Here is a 14576-nt window from a genome sequence, read left to right on the forward strand (position 1 = left end):
TAAAACCCAGATCTCCAAGTTCTGAATTCAGTCTGCTTTCTACCTTGTTTTAATGCCTTCTTTTGTTCAGGAGAGCAACAATCATTAAGGAATTAAGTGTCTACCAGCTGCCTGGTACTGTTTAAGACCCTAAAACAAACAAACAAAATTAAACAATCCCTGCCTTCAAGGAGTTTATAGTCTATCAGGAGAGACCACATGCAGACAACCTCATAATTCATGAAAACAATCCCATCTCAGGACCTGGAGTTTTGTTCCAGTTTCTTTAGTAGTCTCCATCCCTTTTATCTCACCCAAAATAGTTCATCCTGGTAACTCTTGCCGGGTAATATGTCTAAATCATTACTTCTATAGACTTCTTGAACCTTTCAAGGTCCCTTTTACTTATAGAATCAAGTCTAAACTGTGTCTTTTAAGGTCCTTCATTAACTTATTCAATCATATATCTCACTGTTCCTGAACATGAACTCTCCACCCAAATAGATCCAATGTCTTTTTTGGTCTCTGTTAAGTCTGAGTTCATTTCTGCTTCAATATTCTATTAATTTGGAATGCCCTTCCCCATCTATGTCATGCTAGATGCTGTGAATTCTTTCCTATCAATTCCTATTATTTCTACCATTTGTTACTTGCCATCACAATGCTTAGTATTTATTTTTATAAAGCCTTAAGTTCTTGTGTATTTCTTATGCATATATTCCCAACAGCTCCAAAAAGATTATAAATTCTTCAAGGGAGGGAGCATGTACTCTTTTTTCTCATCTCCCACAACACTTAGCAAGAGTTTAGGTCCACAGAAAGTGATTTATTAACAGCAACTTCCTAGCAATGGCCCATATCGAAGAGACTGCTAGTAGTTGCTCTAGTTTTGTTTTGTTTTTGTTCATTTGTTTGTTTTGTAATAGTCATAGGGAACTCTGTTGAGAAGCCAGTAAGACAATGATAAAAGGTATCTGACTGAATTCATCTATAAAGAAGGATGGAAATAATATAGCATATGAAATTATCTTTTGATTGAAAGCCATAATATACAACATCCTACACATTTTAATCAAACTGAAATTAAAATGTAATTAATAGATTAGTCTTATCTAGCTAGTAGTTATCCTACAGTCAAGCAGATGTGTTTTATATGACTTTTTAAAAAGGACAACCAGGAGAAGCATGCTAGAGCTTTACTCCATGGTACTGTGATTAGGCAGTATTCTAGGACTATATTTTTCCCCTTCAATGGCCTGCTACTCAAGTGCCCTCATAGCCTTCTGCTGACAGCCTAATCACCCCCATTTCCTTGCTTGCCATAAGGTATCTGCATCTTCCTCCGATACTCTCTCATTTTTACCTACCCTCTCTTCCTCTTCAGATCCTACTGGGTAATTTGCTCCGAAAGAGTTGTAAGATTACCTGGAAAAACTCAAGTTAGACTTTATCCTTATGTGATTGCAGCTAAGGATAAAGGCAAATTGTCTCCTGCCACCTTCAATGAATCCCAGACCATCACCAGAATTCTTGGTTAAGATGTTGTTTCTTGTGTTTCATTATTTTTAGTGGCTATCATCTTTAGTCATTTGATTTACATGAAAATGCATTATCCAAGCTAAAGTGAGGAAAAATGACTATGACCAAGCAGCAGGAATCTCAAATCCCTTTCTTTTAGCCTTTGAAATGCATTATTTGATGGTTCAATTTGAAGGTTTCGGAATGCTCTGATGTCATGAAGTCAGGAGTCAAGGCAGAGATTCAGTTGTTTTCTTGCTGTCAACTTTATCTACCATTGTCTAGTTAAAGCCTACAGCAAAGGAAGGATGGACAGAAACCTTATGTCAATCTCTTCTTTTCTGCTTAAATGAATAAACAATAATACTTTTTTACACTCCCAAGACATGGGTTTGGGCTTTGCAGAGAGAGAAATGCACATTCAGTGACTGTCTACTAAGCCAGAGGGTGTGCTCTGATGTTCAGACTGTCACCAACTCCTGTCCTTTGAAACAGCATCCAGTAAGAAGATAGAATAAAACTTCCTTTGATGATTTAAATCTGTTGATTGTATTATGCCCATATAAATCATATACAGTGAGATATATGATAGAGGGGGATGGAACCCCATAGATTTTTGAAAAGAGCATTTCTCAGATGATCAGCTTCACTTGAACATGAAAAGTCATCCTCTCATCTCTTTCCCCTCCCCTTTCCAAATCCCTTTACCCAAACTCTCTTAAATGGGCATCTTTCATTTGTGGAAATGGTTTACTGGGAAATAATATAGATTACTTGAACTAGAATTTTCTTAGAAAAAGTAAGCTCCAAGGATAATATGCATAATTGTTTTGAACAATGTCTCCCAATATTTTATATGTTCTCCTGGACTAGAAAAAGATTTTTAAAAATGCAATAATTGTTTCAATTTCTGACAGTCTGGAGTATTAGAAGTCTTGGCTAATAGCTTTTTTCTTTGTATGTGTTTTTGTGTGTCTGTGTGTGCATTTCAGGATGGAATGGGAAACTTGAGAATCACAGAAAAAGGTCTAAGGTTAGAAGGAGACTCAGAATTCTTGCAACCTCTCTACGCCAAAGAAATCCAGTCCAGACCAGTAAGTTTTTTATCAGAGAAGAGAGAATGATTTTACATATGTAGTTTGAGTATGAGAAATGATATGTGTTGCCATGGCATCCTACAAACTTGGAACAACAGAAAAGTCCTATAAAGAGATAGAATGGGGCTGGGTAGAAGGAGACATGGGTTTTGCTATGGCCACAAATTAGCTGTGAGGCTCTTGGAAAGATCATTCAAATTCTTTGGGACTTTGTTTTTTCATTGTCAAATGGAAATGATAATGTTTGCCTGCCTTTTCAGCAATGGACTGAAAATAAAATGAGATGGTAGAGATGGAAATTCCAGAATTATAAGTTGATGTTAGAACAGAAACAAGATGAGATAAAAAATAGAAATAGATTTGGAGTTGGAGAAGCTATATTCAAATTCTTCTGTCAACTACAATTAACTGTGTGACCTTGGAAAAGTCATGTAACTTTGACTTGATTTGCTTAAGAATTGGACTAGATAACTTCTGAAACTCTTTCTAATTTGAAATTTTTGACTCAATAAATGTATTATTCTATTAATTATCATTAGCAAGACATAGCAAAAGCAGGTTTAGAAATGAAGAATTAGACTTTCCTACAATAAGAACTGGGTTACTATGATTGTGATATCACGTTATTTAGGAAGCAGTTTTTATAATATCAACTAGAATTTAAATTTCAAATGGAACACACACACACACACTTTCATAGAAATTTAATATATTCACCCAATATATCATTCTTTCATGTGGGTAGTGAATTTTGTAACCCTTTTGCTTTTATTAGTAGATAATATTGGCAGCATTGGGCAACAAGGGGGGCAAAGTTTATTATTGTAATTGTTCCACTGGTCAAATACCAAGTCCTCTTACGTGTAGCAAATAAATTAAAGCTTTTTTCAAATTTCATAATGTCATTATACTAGTCCTTGGTGGGAAAAACCAAGATCAGTGGGTAGGAGTTTTAGGGAAGTAGATTTGTGCTTGTACAAAGTACTCTGTCCTAATAATTTGTGCTGAACTATGAAATAATGAGCTTTCCATTAATTGAAATATGTTCAGATGTTAGAGGATATTGTAGAGTGGATGGACTTTTGCATTAGATGAAAAACTGGACTAGGGGACCCTTAAAGCCCTTTCCAGTTATATGATGCTATGAATCTTAAATGTCTAAAACACAGAACTTGACATTTAAAAAAATGAAATTCAGCAACCCAATACAATATATGATTTTACCATAATAACATTCAGGCTGACTTTAATTTGAATTGTGAAACTTTGAGATTGTCAATAAATGTTAATGCATATCTATTTATATACATACATACATATGTATTTATGTATATATAATATATATGTATACACACAGAGACATAGAAACAACAAATCAAACCATTGTATAAGAATTGAGTATCTTCAGATGTCAGAAAACTGATCTATGCAATAAGATACTAAAGAACTAGTAAACTAGTATTGATATCTAGTATAATCCCTGCTGTAAAACTAATAGGGGCAGGGGCAGAGTATATAAGATGATCAGTAACACTTCTTTCAGGAGAAGAATTTATTAATTTACTCTCTTCTCTTGAATTTACACTTTAGAGATATCCTTTTAAAGAAAAACTTGTAATCACAAGACCTAAATTTGAATTCTTATTCAGCTGTTGGTTAGCCATTTGACCTAAGGTATTTGTAAAGAAGAGAGTAGACTGAATGAGTTGGAGACCCTTTCCAACTTTTCTATGATCAAATAATAAGAGGTACAAGATGGGCAAATAATGAAATTTGGTTGTATTTATTTAATTTGAGTTCCTTGTATGTAAATCTGTTAGTTGTGTTAATGCAGCCCTGACCAGAATGAGTTAAAAAAAAAAAAAAAAAAAAAAAAAAAAACACTGAAGAAGGAATTTTTCAAGCATAGTTTTCAAGTGTTTTCAAGCATTGAGGTATAAGCGCTTCCAAATACAAATTCCAAATACAAACAAAGCAATAACCTGTTTGTGTCTTCCTCCCAAATAATGTGTAAATTACAAATGATGCTTAAGTTCTTCCCAGTCTAACAAGGACAATTGGCAACACATTGTTAAGCCTTTAGTTGCAATTACTCTGACTACTTAAAAATAGTAATGTTGCCAAGTATTTTTTTAAATTTCTAATTTCAGCTTTCAATAGTCCAAACTGGTCTTTTTTTTATTAGTCAAAATTAGAAAATTCTGTGCAAATAAACAGATGTATGAGAGGAATCTGTGAGCAGTTTTATTCTGATTTAAAAAAAAAAAGAGTTGTGACTAATTGTAGGAAGCTTTTTGGAAGAGAAGATCTAGAATTAAATTCAAAAGAAAATGAAGATATTAGTTTGGCCACAAGAGGCAGAAAACTGTTACAGGGGTTGAGCCTTTGAATAAAACATTATTTATTTACAAATTGGCTAGTCCTTCTAAAATTAAACAGATAAGCTACAGCCACTCAAATAATCATTCATTTAGGGACATATATAAACAAACAAATAAAAACCCTCTTAATAATTAAAAAAATAATGAACAGGATTTTTTTTAACTAAAAGGTTTTTTTTTTTTATCATGTCATGGTTTTCTGTAACTCATTTACAAATTAATCAAACACATTTACTGTTTAATATTATTTTTCAGTCTCACATTAAGTTTTTTCTACATCTGAGAACAAGACCTTACTGTCTCAGGCAGTGTAAAGCTTTAAAAATATTTTTATGCAAATATATATTTTATACAAATATATAATACAAATATATTTTACAAATATATTTACAAATATTATTTCATTTGATTCTCATGTGGAACTTCTGAGGTAGGTACTGTTATGACTCACATTTTACATTTGAAGAAACTGAAGTAAACAGAAGTTAAGTGACTTCCCAAGGTTATACAGATATTAAGTATCTGAGGCTGAATTTGAATTCAAATCTTCCTGATTTCAGACCCAATGATCTATCCATTATTCCATGTATACACCTCTAGGAAAGTATTGCCTGATAATTTTCAAATGTGGGTCAGACCATTTACAAAAGGGCCACTTAGGTACTATACCTTAACATTATAATATTGTATGTGTTCAGAGAGGACTGCATAAAGACCAGGGTTTTTCAAACTTTGCAATAATTCAAAAAGCTAAATTTGCACAGGAGATACAAGCACAAAATTATTATTATTATTATTATTATTTATTTTTAATAGCTTTTTATTTACAAGTTATATGCATGGGTAATTTTGCAGCATTGACAATTGCCAAACCTTCATAAAGAAAAAAAATTATTAAAGAATTGCTAATAGTTTGAACCTGATTCTCCCCTGTAACCCCCAAGCTAGAAATGAGTTTTCTCTTTCCCCATCTTGGAATTCACAAAGAACTTTCCATCTCTCCGTATAATTATGTTGTTAATTGTGTGTGTGTCATAGTTCCCTCAGAACAATAAGGAAATATTATATTGTCTCTGTGTCTCTCTCAGAACCTAATAGAGTATCAAGGATCATCTCCAGTCATTTTGATCTATATCTGGCCACTGGACCCAGATAGATCTGGAGGGAAAATGAGGCTTGAAACCTTGTGCAACTCTTTGTAACTCAAATCCAATTCTCTGATGCCATAGCATCACCTCAATGAGGTCATGGTCCACATTCCTATTGTTCTTAATAATTCAGTGTTGAATATTGAGTATTTAAGGCCATTGTTAGCAGATGGCATTTAAATATATGATGATAAAAGATCAAGGAAGCAAATAACATTTGGATCTATAGATAGGGGAAAAATTTATGACCAACCAGGAATAGGCAAGATCACAAAAGGTATAATAAGACAATTTTGATTAAATAAAATTAAAAAGATTTTTTGTAGAAACAAAACTGATACAACTAAAATTATAAGGGAAATATTCAACTAGAAAAAATATTTGTAGCAAATTTCTTTTATAAAGGTTTCATTTTCAAGCTGTGTAAGGAAATTATTCATATTTATAAAAAGAAAACCCATTCTGTAACTGAGTAATAGTCACAATATGAAAAGGCAGTTTCCAAAGGGAAAAAATTCTAACTATATGAAAAAAATGTTCTAAATCATTAATTATTAGAGAAATTAAAATTAGAGCAAATTTGATGTGCCATCTCACTATCATAAGATTGGCAGAAATGACAAAAAAAAGGAAATTGACAGACATTGGCATTGTCTCTGGAACCATAGTGGCATGGTAAAGACAGTAAAATATAGTAGATTTTGGCAACAAAATAATTTAGTATAGATAGGAAATTGAATTTAGGGGACTTAGAAATAGGATGTTCTATCTAGGTCTAGGTGCACTGAATCCTTGTCAAAGGTGATGGAAAGAGCACAAAGAATAAATGAATTCTAGCAGTAAGATAGTTCAAAAAAAAGAAAATAGCCAAGCAAACTGATTCCCCTGGGGTTTGTTCAATGAAAAAACCTCTACAATTTTTACTTCAATCCTCCCTTGCCATAAACTTCCTCATCATAGCAGTTTTAGCCTCCCAGGAATGATAAGAAATTTTGTTTTCCATTGCTTTTCTGTGGGAGGGCATCTTTTATCTCATTTCCTTTTATACAGAAGTGTCCATTTGCATTAACATACAGCCCCCTTCCCTTTTATGGTAGGCAAGTAATTAAACAACATTTAATGTCACTTTAACTTTACCTTTCAGTAGTCCTCCTGGAATTGGACCAGTAGAGTAATCACAGAAAGTTCAGGATGATATCCAATTTCATTATTGAAGGTTGTAACCCTAGTAAAGCCACTACAAATTGATTTGTGTGATAGCAATCACTTAGGAAGAAAAGTTAATGAGAAAATGTTCATATCTATAAACATTTTCATCTCGGAATTAAATGAAAGCCTCAGGACCTTCTAACTTCAATTGTATTGAAGTGCAGAACATGTGTGTGGAAAAGCCTGGAATGATACTATTCAGGAAGTAACACAGGAGGATAAAGGATAAATAAACTAACTTACCATGACCTATCCCTAGAAATACCACTAGAATCCAGTTGGACCAGAGTTGCATATTTAAACAATTTGCTGATATTGTGCCCTTATTTAAATCCACATTTCAGTGTAATGAAGAAGGGGAAGGAAACATTTCTCCTCCAGTTAAAGATGTGCTTTTTGCAATGCATCATAAGTAAATGGAGTGAGTAAAGACAATATCTGGCAAGAGTTTGGCCAACAGAAGCAGATTTTCCTATGTCTTTAGCAAAGTTGTCAACCTGATTGTTCATATTTAAGTATTATCCATATCATTTTTATGAATAAACTAACTTAAAAGGCTTAAGAGTGATAAATAAGAAATCAAGTTGAAAAAGTAAAGTTTAGACATTCACCTTAAGGATGATCATAGATCACTGGCTTTGGAATCAGGAAGACTCATTGTCCTGAGTTCAAATTTGACCTCAGATACTTACTAGCTATGTGAACCTGGGAAAGTCACCTAACCATTTTTTGCCTCAATTTCCTCATCAGTATAGTGAGCAGGATAAAGAAAGACAAACCAGTCCATTATCTCTGCCAAGAAAACCCCAGATAGAGTCATGAAGAATCAGACATGACTGAAAAAAACCCTGAATAATTGCAATATAAGCATAGCAATATTTTAGGAAGTTTTTGATACTGGAATAATTTTGAGCTAGGAAGTTCCAAGCTTTCATTTGAAAAATAAAAAAAGAAAAGAAAAAGAAAATAGCTAACTTCTTTAAGTCCCAATTAAAATCCCACCTTTTCCAGGAAGACTTCTCCAGCCCCTCTTTATTCCAATACCATTTCTCTGTTAATTATTTCTTTTTTATTATTATGTCTTATTTATATATGTTTGTTGCATGGGATTTCCCCCATTAGATTGAAAGCTACTTGAAAGTAAGAAACTGTCTTCCATTTATTTTTGTATTCCCAGCTCTTAAAACAGCAGCTGGCACATAGTAGGCACTTAATCTTTGTTTATTGACTGATTGATTTGTAGAGAACTGAAATTCTTGAGTTGATGCACTGAGGTCAGGACAGCTGAGCACTTGAGGCTAACTACTAACTGGACAATACTCTATGGGCATATGCTTGGAAAATGGCCCTTCCCTGTATCCTGTGCTGGCTGTATGATTGGTGTATACACAGGATTGTAGGAGGAATGGGGGGAGGGGCGGAGGAGGAGGAGGAGAAGTAAGACTAAGGAGGGTCACTTTGGCCGTGGACAAGGAAGAAGGAGGTTGTGGAGATCCTACTTCCATCCCCTTCACTTCTATTCCTAAAGACTAAGGACTTTTGCTTATCCTGACTCCGGCTGATTCTAAGGTATCCTGAGTGCTAGTGTGGTCATCACATTGATTGATCTCAACTCTCTCAAAAAAGGGCAGAACCTGGATTTGAACACGTCCTTGGTTTCTAAATGTAGCACTTTACCCTCTACGTCATACTGAATAGTTGGCATATACCATGGAGGACAAATCAGAAAGTAGATAAAACAATAGCAAGACCAGATTGAAAATTTGGGGAAAGGAATCTTCAATCTTCAATCTTTTACCCTAGTTAGCACAGTGTTATAAAAAACATGTCAGAGCAAATCAATTCAATAAACATTTGGTAATTATTGTGTGTAAGGCGTTATGGTAGGTCTAGAAAAAGGAAGAAAAATATCAGAACCTGCTTTCAAAATATGTATAGTGTAATGGGAGTAAAAAAAAAAAAAAAGAGGACCTAACCTATACAAATAAGCATTAAAACAAAATGTCATAGAGAGAAGGACGCAAAGTTGCTTGAGTAAATTATGATATGAGAGAGAGAGAGAGAGAGAGAGAGAGAGAGAGAAGGAGGAAGAGAGGGAGAAAAGAGGGAATAAGGGTACTCTTACATAAGCAAAGGCATGGAAATAGGAGAAAACAGGCTGTAAACATGAGTCAAAACTTTTCCAGTTTGGCTGAACATAAAATAAAGTCTGGCAGGTAGATTGGCACATGACTGAAGAGCTCCCTGAAGCATAGGTCATCCTTTGTTTAGCAGACATGTGAAGTTTCTGAAGGTTTTGATTTAGAGTGACATGATTAGCAATACATTAAGAAATTTGTTTGAGTAATAATACAGAAGAAAGGATGTATGTTAGAATTCAAGAGACCAATTGTTAGTGGAGTCTAATTACTTTTTAAAGACTTCAGTTCATCTATGAGCAGACCTAAGGTCAATGAGAAAAAGTCCACTCAACCTTCAAACCTGAAGGCAAACCTAACCTCCCCTACTAAATATTCCATGATAGCCCAAGCCCAAAATGTCTTCTCCCTCCACTGAATACTTGTAACACTGTCTGAACCATTCATTTAAGCCCTAAGTATATGCATCCTTGTATTTCTATTTATCTTTTTATCTCTCACTCTTTCCCTTTCTCCTCCTCTCAACACTGGACAGCTGGGTGACTCCATGGTGCATCTTCATGAGTTCAAATCCAGCCTCAGACACATTGTGTGACCCTGATCAAGTCACTTAAACTTGTTTGCCTTAGTTCCTTGTCTGTAAAATGAGCTAGAGTAGGAATGACAAACTACTCCAATATTTTTGTCAAGAAAACTCCAAATGGGGTCAGACATGTCTGAAATGACTCAATAACAACAGTCATTTCTTTCCTTGCACATTATTAAAAGCAGTGCTCTCTTTAAACTGCCTGATAATCTGTGTCAGACATTAAAGCCACTATTCCACAGAAGGTTTTATAGGTACAACTGAGCTTCCTTTCTTCTCCCAATCCACTAAAATAGGATCTTAGAATCTTTAGGAACAGAGAAAATTAGGTTGCTGGGGCTGGTGGTGATGCTTGAATGTTCATGATTATAGCAGTGTTTTTGGAAGATTTGGATCGTAAGGTTAAAGATTTAAAGTTTGGGGGAAAAACTGAGACCTAGAAAGATAAAATAAATTGCCCCTACTCTTGAGGGACATATTGGTAAGACAAATGTCAAGAAAATGGCCAGATAATCAGATAATGGCATGAAGCATAGGAGCTGAGCTTAGAAGTGGGTAACCAAGGAGGTCCTTAGTTTTCACAATAAGGTATGGGGGACAGAAGTTTCAGATGTAAAAGTGCTAAGTCCTTTGAGTCATAGTTTCTACTTAAAATGGCTGTTAAGCAGACTTCAAGAGAATCAATTAAGCCAAGGAAACTTGTGTTTTTATACATACAAGAAAATAAATAAAGCACTAAAAGTAACTGACTGACAGACACCACAATGGTTATCTACATATGTTTGGAAGAGAAAATAAATGGTCCCATCCTGTGTTATCTTAGGCAAGTCACTTTCTTCATGATGATAGTTTTGTTGTTGTTCTAGTTGTTTTTCCTTTGTGAAATAAGGAGATTGCACAAAATCAGAGATTCTCAATCTGGAGCAGTGAATTTTATTTTTATATGACGGTAACTACTTCAGTATAATTAATTTCCTTTATATCACTATATATTTTATTTAATGAATGTTTTGTGATTTTGGAAACACTCTAAGAAAGGGTTTCATCAGACTGCCAACGGGGTCCAGGACATACACAAAAAAGGTTGATGAACCCCTGAACTAAATAAGTCTCTTCTAGGTCTGCATTCTAATTTAATGATTCAGTGAATGTGTTGGGATCACACGGTTTATGTCTGTGAGTCTCAAGAGCATGAACTCATTTTTAGAAATTTCAGAATTGAAACAACAGGTGACTGAAAAGGTGAAAAATTATGGTGTGTTGACTTGGCTTGAAAGTTTTCAAAGTGCCTGAATGCTCGACATCTAATAATTCTCCTGGGATTATTCTGACATTTAATTTAATTGTGGGACTAAGATGTTCTATCATTGCTGCTCATATTGTTGCTTTGTTGCTGTTTTGAGGGTAGTTGTTGTTGCTAAGTGTTTTAACAAAAAAAGTTGTAGGGAAATACCCAAATAAGAGCTATTTTTTAAACAAGCTAAGCTTTGAGTTATGTCAGATCTATTTTGAAAAAAAAACTCTCACAGTAAGTGGTAGACTCAGAAACCAATAATGTAATTTGGAGATTGTTTTGTTGTTGTTGTTTTTGGTTATTTGTTCATTTGTTTTTTGGACAGACCTGGATTTATTCATATAGGATCAGCCATTCTTCTGCAATGAGTTGCCTCCTTAGAGGTATTAGAGTTTCTTGTGAGCCTGCTATGACTTGCTCAGAATCATACAGTCAGTATGTATCAGAGCCAGAAAGAGCTGGACCAACATCTTTCTGACTGAGACAGAACCTATGCATTCTATAATTTGTGAGAACTAGGTTGGAGATTATGGTTTAGAATTTAAACACATGGAAGAAAATTTCCTCCATTCTGCATTTTTGATTACATATCATTGGAAATTTGCCATCCTTGTTTAAGATTAAACTAAATCCCCATTCCCTAAACTCATCAGACGAGTTTCTTTTATTATAATTATAATTAGTAAGCCATTTTGGTTAAAATATGAAGGATATTTTAGCCTGATCATGGTTTAAAAATTTGGGTTCTGCTACATGGGGACTCTCAGTGTTGTCAGAATAGAAGAGGAGCATAGTCCATTTTTTTCCAATTTTTTCTACTGCATCCTCAAAGGACAAGCATGGAAAAGAAGCTTTCCTTTCCCACTCTTTCCATGTCTGCTCATTACACTATAGCAGCATCTGTGAGGGTGAGGTTACTGTCCAAATCAGTCAGATTTTGCCACCTCACATGCCTAAGAAGCAGATGTTCTCTTGACAAAGCTTACATTTCTCCAGAAGCTGTGTATCTGCTGTTGCCATTGTCACTGAGCCATAGCTGGCAAGGAGGGGCCCAAGAACAAAGAGGAAGCACTATATTTTGAGTATTAGAATTCTGTGACTCAAACTTTAGTGCCCAGGGCAAAATGGAAGGTACTGAATTCACACAGATCTTTCAAAGAAGGCTGGACCTTGATTAAAAAGATACCACTCTCATTGGAAGCTATGCTGCGAGGTGCCATGTTTCCAGCTAGCTTCAAAGCCAAATGATAGATATTGTGGGTTCTCCCTGGCAAGCTGAACATCTTCAACTCCCAGTTGAACATCTTGCACACTAAACAGTATTTTCCATGCCACTTGTATGGAACACGAGCATCTTGCTGTCTTTAATTAAGAAGCTAACTGGACCATGAAGTATTGCCTGAGTAAATAAAAGTGATTTGTACTTAGTCAGAAAGGCACATTAGGCATCTTTGCATTTCTTTTCTTGCACATAAATTATGGAGATTATTAAAAATTGGAAGGGTCATCTATAAACCCATCTGTACTGCAAAGCCAATTGTCATTCCCAAAGTGTATCTGTCTTTCTAAGTGTTGTAATTTATTATGGACAATAGTGGGAACCATCTGCTTACTTTAAAAAAAATTTTATTAACCAGGCAAGCAAACTTTGAGTGAAAGTTGCATATGAAAGTACAGTAATTTTGTGTTCTAGGAAAACACAAATGATGCTGCAATAATCTCAGACAGACAGTGCCCTGAAAATGACTGGTGATTTTTTTTTAGTCTAGAAAAATGTTGTGTACTTTTTTCCTGAGAAAATTTCAAGATATAACTATCAATTAGTCAATCAACAAATATTTATTAAATAACCAAGCATTTGTGTTTCAGGATCTGTGCTAGGTGATGGGGAAACAAAAGAATAAGGGAAAAAAACAGCCCTTGCTCTTGTGAAATTTGTATTCTATTGGGGAAGGCAATGTATATATTTATAAGTATGTAAAACTAAATATAAAGTATTTAGAGTGGAAAGTAATTGTTGTACCTAAGGGAGTGTCAGAAGAGGCCTTAGGTAGATAAGAGTTTAAGGTCAGCTTTGAAGATGCCTACGGCTGCTAGGGCAGTTAGCTGGTACAGTGAAAAAGTGACAGGCTTGGAGTGGGGAAGACTTCTCTACCTGAGTTTAAATCTAGCTTCAAAAATTTGCCAGCCATATGACCCTGAGCAAGTCATTTAACTCTGTGTGCCTTAATTTCCTTATCTGGAAAATGAACTGAGAAGAAAATGGTGAACCACTATGGTTTCTTTGCCAAGAAAATTCCAAATAGCATCATAAACACTCAGACATAATTGGAAAAAATGACCAAACAAAGATGCTAAGAGGCAAAAAAGAGGAGTGAGTGCATTCTAGGTATGTGGGGCAGCTTCTAAAAAGGCATGGGAAGGAAAAATAGAAAACCCTGTCAGAAGAATGATATGTGTAACAATTTGTTATGAAATCTGTTATTTCTGAAGAGGAATAATGTATAATAAACCCAGAAAGGCAAGTGAGAGTCAAACTGTGACAGATTTTAAAAGCCAAACAGAGAGATTTGTATTTAATTCTAGTTATACTAGGAAGTCACCAAAATGTATTAAATAAGAGAATAACATGGTCAGTCCTTTATTTTAGAAATATCACTTAAATGCAAAAGGGATCAGAAACAATAATAAGCTTTCCTTAGTCTGTCCCTCCAAAAAAGGAGTTTAACAGAAGTAAAATATTCTGAAATCATAGTATGATTTGAATGGCAAGGTACAACTCTTCTGTTACCAAATATCTCACTCTTTTCCTATCACTATGCCTGAAATTCTACCATAAGAATTGCTTTCTTTGGAGGATTTTTTTTATTTTTAGAAGATTAAAATGGAAATACCTTTGGGCATGAGTATAAATAATACCATATTGTACATTATCAGCTGAAACATCCCTGGTATTTAGTTATCATTACATTAGTTATTAGATAGATTTAAAAAAGGTCAGTTGGGGTCAGGAAGAAAAGGGAAAACCCCCAAAGACAAACTTCATCTGTCAAAATTTTACTCCAAATAGAATTTTTAGTGTTTTCCCATTCACAGACCAAGGAAAACACCATTAAAACAAATTCAAAGCAACCTAGATACGGGCAGAGCAAGCAGACTCCAGTTCCATAAGAATTGGCTCTATTCTCGAAACTTTGGATTTTCTTCCATGTATTGGTTACATCAA

At 34.6% G+C, this 14576-nt stretch overlaps 1 protein-coding gene across 2 annotated transcripts in view; it reads left to right on the top strand.

Moving 5' to 3' along the window:
• SGCD (sarcoglycan delta) overlaps nucleotides 1-14576 on the top strand; it is a 1334163-nt gene that overhangs the window by 1098301 nt on the left and 221286 nt on the right. For both annotated transcript variants that reach the window (XM_031949414.1, XM_003756762.2), the window contains one exon: nucleotides 2490-2591. In XM_031949414.1, coding sequence (XP_031805274.1) covers nucleotides 2490-2591 — 102 coding nt within the window. The remainder of the gene's footprint in view (nucleotides 1-2489; nucleotides 2592-14576) is intronic.

The sequence above is a fragment of the Sarcophilus harrisii genome, chromosome 2 (assembly GCF_902635505.1).
Source record: "Sarcophilus harrisii chromosome 2, mSarHar1.11, whole genome shotgun sequence".
Classification (NCBI taxonomy): domain Eukaryota; kingdom Metazoa; phylum Chordata; class Mammalia; order Dasyuromorphia; family Dasyuridae; genus Sarcophilus; species Sarcophilus harrisii.